Source organism: Orussus abietinus, unplaced genomic scaffold, assembly GCF_000612105.2.
Source record: "Orussus abietinus isolate OABI.00-Male unplaced genomic scaffold, Oabi_2.0 scaffold26, whole genome shotgun sequence".
Lineage (NCBI taxonomy): Eukaryota > Metazoa > Arthropoda > Insecta > Hymenoptera > Orussidae > Orussus > Orussus abietinus.
The window spans coordinates 468,704-478,706 of record NW_019395989.1 but is presented as its reverse complement, the minus strand read 5'-3'; the positions used below and the strand labels follow the sequence as shown (position 1 = coordinate 478,706).

At 43.1% G+C, this 10,003-nt stretch overlaps 2 protein-coding genes across 2 annotated transcripts; both read right to left on the bottom strand.

Annotated features, from left to right (window-relative positions):
• Positions 1-55: 55 nt before the first annotated feature.
• On the bottom strand, positions 56-5,078 carry LOC105703585 (26S proteasome non-ATPase regulatory subunit 2). Its single transcript, XM_012432078.2, has 16 exons — positions 4,815-5,078; positions 4,204-4,260; positions 3,756-4,141; positions 3,516-3,692; positions 3,256-3,442; positions 3,024-3,196; positions 2,790-2,916; positions 2,624-2,706; positions 2,324-2,559; positions 2,119-2,257; positions 1,914-2,034; positions 1,610-1,820; positions 1,430-1,518; positions 979-1,266; positions 708-902; positions 56-633 (listed from the first exon to the last, which is right to left on the bottom strand). The coding sequence occupies exons 1-16, from the start codon at positions 5,076-5,078 to the stop codon at positions 433-435; spliced, it is 2,934 nt and encodes a 977-aa protein (XP_012287501.1). The 3' UTR covers positions 56-432.
• LOC105703735 (facilitated trehalose transporter Tret1) lies at positions 4,740-9,495 on the bottom strand. The gene is made up of 6 exons (XM_012432342.2): positions 9,168-9,495; positions 7,273-7,468; positions 7,018-7,189; positions 6,639-6,911; positions 6,226-6,534; positions 4,740-5,827 (listed from the first exon to the last, which is right to left on the bottom strand). The coding sequence occupies exons 1-6, from the start codon at positions 9,214-9,216 to the stop codon at positions 5,399-5,401; spliced, it is 1,428 nt and encodes a 475-aa protein (XP_012287765.1). The 5' UTR covers positions 9,217-9,495; the 3' UTR covers positions 4,740-5,398.
• Between the last annotated feature and the right edge of the window lie 508 nt (positions 9,496-10,003).

The following is a 10,003-nucleotide window of genomic DNA, read 5'->3' as shown; positions in this document are numbered from 1 at the left end:
TTCTCTTTACTGCGTTCCGTTGCATTTTCTTTTTATACTTTTGGCTCTGTCAAGAGGAACAATACCGTTTCTCTCGACGCCTCTTAAATCCCTTATTGCCTATTAATTCTTTAAAGAGAATACAGATGGCGCAGGGTGACACTGCAGTTAATTAGGGCTTCGATCTCTTTATAATTACTGTGCGGAAAGGACATATGGAGTATGCCATTTAGTACAATACCCGATATAATTCGACACGGCTGACGATATGAATACGAACGTCGGCAACGCAGGTATTTAGAAGAATCTCTCTTACCGACGTCGACCAAGTCTTTCGACGTCTTTCACTTCACCTCAACCTTCTGCGATCGTTTTCAGACACCCACCGCCGTTTCTTATTAAATCCCCAATTGTAAAATAGTCATTCAACGGTTCAATATCCTAAAGGGTCTTTCAGACCTTCTCCTTCAGGATGACGAATCCTTCCAGGACACTGGAAAGAGCCTCGTGCTGGTCACCGACCAGCTCTGCTCTTTCCCCGGAAGTTAAAAGCACAGGAGTGGAGTGAACTTGACCTCCTGCGATCGTTTTCGGACATCCAGCTTTTCCAGTGGTGTCCACCGGTTGACCAACCCTCACCGAGACAGGAATCGCCTGAAGGAAAAATAAGAATTCGTAAAAAAAAATTCTATAATCCTGTGATCCCTTTTGTGAAGGAAAAAACTAACGTTCAGATTCTCGTCCAGGGTCACCAGCCATCTGGGTTCCATCGCCAGGGTTAGACAATATAGTAGATAGTGAGACTTCCCCAGGATCAGGCCTCGGCAGTCCAGACAGGACACCAGGACCACCAGGATGCCTGCCAGTCCTGCCTGGTCCGGGACCTTGGATGCATAATGCAGAGGACGCAAGGAAATTGTTCCCTAAAAAATAAACAAGGCTTAATTCTTCGTCCTTTTTATCCTATAAATTAACATTAATAATTCCATTTTTTATCACCTTTCCCAGGTGCACCAGGCCCTGGGAGATCCTGATCAGGAATAGGTGTGCAGGATTTTTTGCGTGATATGCGGCGAGCTGTCTCAACATTGTTGCTAAACGAGCGTTATTCGATCCAGCACCGACTAAACCCAGGGCCAGGATGGCGTTATCAGCGACGTTAACGTCGCTATCGTGGCTGTATTTATTCAGGACGTCCAAAATGGCAGGATCAGGATCAGAAAGTGACGACAGAGCCAACGATAAAGGCATGGCTCTCCTCGCAGGAGTTGAACCGTACCTGCCAATCTGGAAAAGGAATTAAAATGGAGGCGTTTATTTATTTCTTTCATCTGTTCGCCCAGATAATTTTAAAATTAATTTAGTATCTCTAGCTGACAATTTTAAAAGGTGAGATAAATAAATAACTCTCCATGTTAATTATTTGATATCATCGAAGAGTTGGAATCACCTGACCGAAGATCCTGGAATTTTCTTTGCCCTCTCCGAAGCCAACCACTCCGACTCCTAGAGATGCTATTGCTTGGGACAGACCGATGTCTCTGGAATTTAATTGATTAGTTAAAAATTTAATTACGTGGATTAATTAGGATGGTAAGAAGAATATTTAGATTTGCGCACGATTGAGCACCCTCGTCCTTCGTGGAGGTCTTGGATTTGGATTTATCGGGGAGCTGAGGAACTGAGGACGAAGTAGAGATTTGGGGTCGAAGGTTGCAGCATCCTGTCATGGAGATGGTTTCCATTAAATTAGATCTGCTGTCTCCTTCGTAGGGTTCGGAACAGATTCGTAACAGTTCCTGGACGATCAGGACGTCGCCTGTTCCGGCGTATGAACAAACCTGGATAGATTTATTTAAATACTTTAGGTTATTTTCTATTTCACATCGATATCATCTTGTCATCTTCTTGTACCAATATTATAAACAGTTTACCTGCAACATGGTTTGTGAAGCAAGTTTGTAGGGCTCCGGTAGAACTTCCAAGGCTGCGGAAGGAGTTTCTATCGAGTCTCGACATCCCATATAGACCATTCCCAGGGCCAAAGGTAAAAACCTTCGGTCAGTAAATAATAAGTCAAATATATCAGTAAATGAGGTAAAGATTAATAATTATTATAAATTATTCTATACTTTGTACCTGCTCTGAGTTACCATCAGTTCTTGAGGCGTCAGTTCTAATAATTTCTGCAGGATCGTAGAAGACACTTCGGAGTCTTCGGACCCAACGTTCACGAGACCCAAAGCGATGGCTGCAACTGACATAACCTCCATGGAACCTGAATATTAAACACGGAAAGTAAATTTCATCAATCAGACACGATCCTATTTTCTAAATAATTCACTTTGCTCATCCGTCAAGGCAGCTGTCAGCAGTTCGTTGACATCTTTCCTCCTCGATCCTGCGTAAGCCAAACCGAGACCCAGAAGAGCTCCCACTCGAAGAGTCAGACTCTTCGATAGAACATGATCGCTGAGAAGTGCCAAAGCAGGATCGCACTCATTGCGGACTCCACAGTTTACTAAACCTATTGCCAATAGTGCTCCGGATTTGATAAAATCCTCGTTGGTATACAGATACCTGAAATGAAAGTAATGCTTGTTAATTGTCAACTGATTAGACGGTACTAAAATAATAGGCTCACTTGTCGATAGGGTCCAGTCCTCCGTCCACATCCCAGAGATGTATCAGACCGAGAGAAGCAGTAGCTGACATCATTCCATGATCCTAGAATTTAATTCATCTCCCATTATTTGACAGTGAATACTTTTAGAGTACCTTGGACTACAAATTAATTTAAGACGAGGCACCTTATTTTTGTACACCCAACACTCTTCGGTGTTCGCCATAAGCTTGTCTTGCCCAAAACCAGCATGAACGAAACCGGTAACAAAACTGGCAGCGAGATTCACGCGAGCTGAATCGTGCTCAGGACGTCTGAACGTAAATAGTGGTAAATAGTACCAAGAAGAAATTTTGTATAAAGTTTTACAGGTTAAGTATAGAGAGAAAAATAATTTGATGTCGATAGAGAAATTTCATGCCTGTACACTCCGGTCTCAGCCCAAGTCTTGTAGATGTCCTCTGGAAGCTTCGGCTCCAAAATGTCCAGCTCCCTGGCTAGCATGCGGAAGTGGTCACTTACATGAGCGTTGCTAAGAATTGCTACGATGTCCTCTTCATCCTCACCATTATATTCTTTTTTTAGAGGTTGGTCCTGGTACGAAAAAGAATGATTTAAATATTTCTTACTTATCTCTCCTTTATTAAGTTCACCTGTTGCCTGGCTAATAGGTACGCCAGTTGTTTCCTTATGAGGGGATCTGGACACTCGGTGAGGCATTTGTGAATTAGATTAGAATCTTTCAGCTGAAGAGCCACCAAAGTCGCCTGACAATACTCATTAAACCTCAAGAACTGCTCAGCAACGGTTTCCAAGATCTGACGCTGTTCCATCTCCTCGCTTTTAGAAGAATCCATGTGATATATCGAGTTACCTTGTAAGAGGTTATGATCTAATTCAATCCATGGTATACCTGTAGTAGGCGCAGTTCATGAGGTATTGACAGATCTTGAGGAAGTTGTTCGAGTCTAATTGCTCTCCGATGAGGTCCAATTCATCGATCTCCTGGCAAAGGTCGCAGGCTTGGATCTCAGCATTGTGCTTCATGTCGAACCTTACGATGCTTTTAACCAGCGGTAGCAATTGCTTCCTACAAGGTACGGATTACATTTTTATAAATATTTCTTTTTTCATCTAAGCTTAAAGAAAGTACCTCATCTCCTGTTCGAATTTCATAGGTGTATTGGACCATTCTTCGACTATTTCAGTTTCCAGTTGTCGAACGTACTCATGACCCCAGTCTCCAGGGTCACGCATGGTTCCATCGAGACAAAATCGAAGACAATCCCTGACTCCGGTGTTCGTCCCAGCTATGGCCAGGACACTGAGGATGTCTGCGAACCTGGATTTAATCTCCTTCCTGGAGACTCTGGAGTATGCCTCCTTCAGGGTATCGTAGTGCTCTCGTAGGTACTTCAGAGGCTTCGGAACAGAAGTCATCGAAGTCGTCGAAGTCCTTATCAAGACCCTAAGCTGGCCCAGAGCCCCAAGGATCGATTTCTCGTCTTGACTCTGTTTGAGATAGACTTCAGAATTAATTTATCTAAGAACGTTTTTTTTCTTTACTTCGTAACATTATCCAAAATATATAAAAATCCTACGGTCAATATCTCCACCAGCTGAAGGAGCTCCTCCTGCAAGCCTTTGTCTTCCTCATCCTGGGAAAGAAAGAAAGCTCCTGTAAAACCTTCCGATGGGTCCAGATTGGATAAGTTAACTCTTCGATTCCTTTTTCAGAAATAAATTAACTTAGAAATCGATTCATCAGAGGAAAATTAACTCACTACGTGTGTTTTATTTTTCAATCTTTTCGCTCCTCCCTGGTCTCCCATTTTTTTTTCCTTCTCGGGATTCGAAGCGATTTTTCACCTCGATGACGCGACTTGGAAAAAAATTCATTCCAGAGGAACATCGTCGGTCGAACTTCATTTTTTTTAATCAAACGAAGCGTCTTGGAATTGATAGTTTCTTGTTTCGTTTTCAGATTATCGCGAATTGTTTTCCACATCCCTGCAATTTCAAAAACTTAGTTTCTTCCCGAGTTTCGTGCCTTAGATCTACGAGTGATTTTCAAGGATCAGGAATAGGCGATTAGAGGGTTTGCTAGACACACTCGTGTAATTAATCACCCTCATTGTTATTGTTCAATAAGTTGCTTTATTACATTAATTATTTTACAGTTTATTATACCTCAGGTACCGCGAGTACATACACTTTTGAGCTCGTTTAAAAGAATATTAACAAATTGTTCAGTTTTGTCGTCAGCTTCTTCTCTCGTTTCTTCAGGTTGAGACCTCGTAGAGCATCCGGTCATCACCTGGTTGCTCGATGTAAAATCCCGGTAAGGATTCCCTCTGCTACTCTCTGGAGATTCCGTGAGACATCCCTCTTCTTCTCGTACTCGTAGTACGAATAATAAATACATTAATTGTCTGTAATTAAATACAGGCCTCCACAGCTTCCACTCGCCACTCATATTTTCAGTGTTTTACCCAACGTCTATGTACCCCTTTCAAGCTGCAATCGGTGAAGAAAACTCCATAGGAAAATCTCCACAAGACTGTGGAGTAAATTCTGAAAAGTCAGAAACTCATCGATAATGGCGGAAAGAAGGAGGAATCGACGTGACTAGGTCGCTCGTCCGAGTCGGCCAAAGAAAATGCGACATAGAGGAACTTCTTCGTGCCATCCGAAGAAATGTCTCCCCAGTTGAAGGAAGACTTTAATCTCAGTGGAGGAAAATTGAAGGAAGAGGCGCTCTTCCGTTTCTTTAGACTCTTCTTCCTTCTTCTAGGCTCATTGTTTCGACGAAGTGGAGGCGTTCAGTTCGGGAACTTCGGTGAGATCTCCGCTGAGCTCGTTTTGGATCTGCTGAAGAGTCTTCCCCTTGGTCTCGGGCAGCAAGAAGATGGTGAAGACGACGCTGAGGGCCGCGCAAACCCCGAAGATCCAGAAAGCCGTGTGCGAGCCGAAGGCCACCTTGACGTTGCTGAAGAACTTGGTGATTATGAAGGCGATGAACCAGCAGATGCAGACCGTGATGCTGGAGGCTTTGGATTTAACATCCGAGGCGAACATCTCGCCCATCACGGCCCAAGGAAGTGGACCCCAGCCCACGCTGTACGTGGAGATGAAGACCATCAGACATCCTATGGGCAGCCAACTGATACTGGACGTGTCCATCTTGGAGACCTCCATCAGATAGAAGAAGAGACCCAGTGCGCCCTGAAGAACGAATTTTAATTAAATGATAAGATTTCAATTTATCTAACTAATTTCTTAGCACCTTAAGGCGATGTCAGGAAAGTCCATGTCTAATTCACTTCCAGGCAAAAAAAGGAGAATTATGGGAATACCACCATTGAACCGATAGAAGCAAGGTAGACCTCAGGTGTGGGAGACACATTGTTGCGAGACAATGCTCGAGGGTCGTGTAATGTCACCGTTTGTGATATAGAATGCAGCGCAATGCACTATTACGTGAATTTAATCCCAGGAATTCCCATCCGCTCGGATGGGTTGCGATCATTGCGGCGTTAAAAAATCGTAAAAAATAGGAATATAAGTCAATTGATTGGAATCGCCGACCTGATTTTTAAGCATTAGTTTGTTAAGGTGCCTACCAAAGTTATGGTTTCTCCCACGCCGGAAAATACGAGGAGGATTCTCCTCCCGAGGCGGTCCACCACGAAGGGCGTCACAACGGATGCTGCGACCTGGACCACTCCTATCACTATCGTCGAGATGGAGGATGGAATGGTACTGTGTGCGCTGATAAATATTTCCTCCGTGTAGAAGAGCATCACGTCGATCCCGCTGAACTGTTGGAAGGCCACCAGGGCGCAGGTGAAGAGGAGGGCCTTGAAATTCGCCTTGACGGTGAAGAGGTCGGCCATGCTCGCCTCGTTCCTGAAGGCCTCCTCGACGATGGCCTGAAGTCCCAAGTAAAGTATTAATTCTCATCTGACCGAGCTACAAGGACCGATAATCTATCTAATCCCGTGTCATTTGAATGTCTCTTCTTAAAGAAATGGACCTGCATCTCGTCGGCTTCTTTCTGCACTCCTTGGACGGTTTTTCCTCTCAGCCTCGCCAGATTTTGGAGTGCATCTTCCTTCCGGCCTTTGCTCAGCAAATAGTAAGGAGACTCCGGCATTGGCAGGAAGCACAAGAAGAAGATCAGTGGTATCGTTGCACAGGAGTAACAAAGCACCACGTAGGAAACGTAAGGCCCGATTGCGTAGCTGAAGAGGAAACCGATGGTGATGAAGAGTTGCAGGAACGAGCCCAGGACTCCTCTTATCGAGGTCTATGACAGAGATACCCACGTCCATACTAAATTCAGGTAAATTAAACCTTGCAACTCGGCTACTAAAATTAAATTACCCTTTCCTCAGGGTGGAAATGAGAATTACCTCAGCGATTTCCCCGACGTACATCGGCAAGACGGTAAATGGAACTGCCAGGGCGATTCCAGAAATTAAACGAGCTACGTAAAGTTGAGGGATGTTCGTTGCAGTGCCTACCAAAATCCATCCTATCGTGTATGGCAAGGTGCAAAGAAGAAGAGTCTTTTTCCTGCCAAGTCTGAAAAAAATGGAGTATCGAATCAACAATTTTTTTTTGGCTCTCGATATGTAGAACTTGTATGTCTTTTAAATAATGTATACCTTTCTGCAAGGTAGCCGGCAATAATGGCACCGAAGACGGTCCCTAAGGGAACCAGGGACCCTATCCAGGATGCTTCCTCGTCGCTGATAGGTCTGCCGAAAGGGTTATCAGCGGCCACTTCTGAAGAAACTAATTTCGGCAGAATCGGACTCGTCCAACCCATCATGGCTCCTCCGGCGACGACGCACATATTCCCTGAAAATGATTTTCCACCATTTCTGTATACTATCAAGACCATCTTCCTATTAAGATCATCCTTCCGCAGATATATCGGCAATAATTTGCCATGCTTATGTCACGTGCAACGTAAGCGTTAATTTTCCACCCATTGTTGGAAAATTCCAAGGATAGAAAAAAATCCTGAAAATTCTCCTTTTATTTCATATTCAATATATATATCATATCGAAGCGCGCGTTTACTATCGCCATTCAATGGCTTGGTACTTATGAAAATGGGAAAATAGTGATAAGGAACGTTTACGACGTCCAGATTTCCAAGTGCTCCCGTCATACGTCATGTGACAAGTTATGTTACATAGTTATCACTTGCGCGTTTGTCCGATGGGTGAAAAATGACCAGTAGGCGGTGCTTTATCAGTAGTATCGGCGATAGTCAACAAACTGCGCAAAGATCGGATTTTTCCTTAGGTATTCCGTGCGATTCGGTATGTGGAATATTGCTGCAATTATTACTCTGATTGACACGCATCAAATCGCCCCACGTGATTATGAAATTTGTTTATATGCATACTTTAATTTAAAAAAAAAAAATGAAACGATGGAATTTCATGGGTGGAAAAAATGGATAAAAAATGGATTTATCCCATATTTTGTGTCCTATTCACTTATGTCCCAATAATCTCAAGTTTTTATATTAGTTTATATTTTTTATTACGTTCGTTTGTATGTACAGTTATTTGCGTACTGATTAGATTTATTTGATAATGAAATTTGAAAAGCGAGGGAACGGTTCCCGTCCAAACGATAAATTGTTCTCATCCGCCTCCGGACGATTGCAATCGGCTCGAATTGCTTCCTTTTTATGCCCTAGAAAGGAAACGTTTATACTATTCCCACGTGAATTTCTTTGAGATCTCTAGCGAAAAATGGAATTCCCTGAGTTTCAAGACCTTCGTTAGGACCTCCATAATCACGTGTTAAAGTTTCAAATTAATCGGTGCATCCGGTCGGTAGAAAAGTTGTATAAATATTTTCACGCTTCGATACATATAGAATGACCCTTTCATCTCACCCTAACGTAATGGATTTTAATTGCAATTATTAGAGGTTTTATTTATATTGCCGAGATGTTGAAAACAGTAATGTTATGTCATGAATTAGACAGGGAGGTTTGTTAATGTGGGTGTGGTGGACAATAGATAGGTACATCCTGTATATTGTTCCGGTTGAACGAAACCTCAGATTACAATTTGTTTGCAAGTCTCGTCCGTTACCGGTTACGAAAAGTCGATGCTCTTTTGACATCCGCGAAATCGCTCGAAAGCGTCGATAAACTTTTAGATAGATACTTTTCCACTGGCTAAATGTTTTTACACTCGACCGAGTTCCCCAAAGAAAACTTAAATTTGATTCGCTCTCTCGTTCCATCGAAGAGAATGAATCTAGATGTTTTAAATTCACAAAACTCTAAAATGACATAATATTAACAAAATAAAATTTTAAATATCATGCGCGAAGATGACACAAATGATGAACTCTTTTTGATGGGTTCCACCGAAGAGTGAGAATCGATAAGTCTTCTTCGGTGTACATTTTTGTCTTTGGAGTCGATACCCTTCCGAGCACTTTTCAAAATTGTTTTTATATTCCTGTGTGTTGCGGAGTGGACTAAAATATTTTCCATTGCAGGTGCAGATGCAGTCGGAGGCCTTACCAGTGGCAGCTGCGATAAATTGGAGGAGTTTGGAGCCCTTTTCCGTCATGGTTAGTCCGCAGGCCTTGCGAGCCCTTGCTCGGAGCGCTCTCTCCCTCTTCCGAGGGACTTCGGAGTCCTCTTATTCCTGAACTTTGGTCGAGAGGCGCGGAACGTCCGGCAAGAACTTGCGAGTTCAGGGCTGTATCCATACTCTTTATACAAGCGCCCCTCTATGTCTCTTGTCCGCCACTGAGTGGGGGTCATTCTCTCCTCGGATCGGTGCACTTTAACTGCACTGTAACTCCACCGAACGATCTCGTGATAACTGGTGGCCTTGGCTATGAAAACCTGCCCTTTAACCTGCAAGCAATCCTGGACAGGAGGATTATTTTTGTATCGATTATGCCAACAAAAATAAACAAATAGTATCGTAACATCGAAAGGCATTGTACCTATCCTCGATGACCTTATAAATACCTCTACTCTTAATTTATACATATAATATACAAATTACAATTACAATATTCTTATGGGTTTTCTCCTGAATACTATCTCATTCCCTCTGTGACGGTGAATTTAAAATATAAATCATTGCACCGATCTCCAGGAGACATGAGATATCCTGGTACCAATGGTCACAAACTATGCAGCGCTTCAGTTTTTAACTCTTCGATGGGCTTACATTCCTTCGGTGTGGCCTGATTTAATTTCAGGACCTTCGAAGGAGCCACTTCAATTTGCACCAGCTCGGGTGCAATGGAAGTCGTTTCACCAGTATTCGATTGGGCGATAAAATGACAGTAACCTTGACTCTGCACACCACAGGGCATAGAACTTTAACCCGCAGAGCACGA

Excerpts from the sequence above, each read along its gene's own strand:
- LOC105703585 (XM_012432078.2), bottom strand. The coding sequence starts at position 5,078 with ATGAGTGGCGAGTGGAAGCTGTGGAGGCCTGTATTTAATTACAGACAA. Across the intron at positions 4,142-4,203 it reads AGCTGGTGGAGATATTGACC|ATTAATTCTGAAGTCTATCT; the intron begins GTAGGATTTTTA and ends GTTCTTAGATAA. Across the intron at positions 2,258-2,323 it reads TGCCTTGACGGATGAGCAAA|GTTCCATGGAGGTTATGTCA; the intron begins GTGAATTATTTA and ends TTTAATATTCAG.
- LOC105703735 (XM_012432342.2), bottom strand. The coding sequence starts at position 9,216 with ATGACGGAAAAGGGCTCCAAACTCCTCCAATTTATCGCAGCTGCCACT. Across the intron at positions 7,190-7,272 it reads GCCGGCTACCTTGCAGAAAG|ACTTGGCAGGAAAAAGACTC; the intron begins GTATACATTATT and ends CATTTTTTTCAG. Across the intron at positions 5,828-6,225 it reads TGGGAGAAACCATAACTTTG|GGCGCACTGGGTCTCTTCTT; the intron begins GTAGGCACCTTA and ends TTCGTTCTTCAG.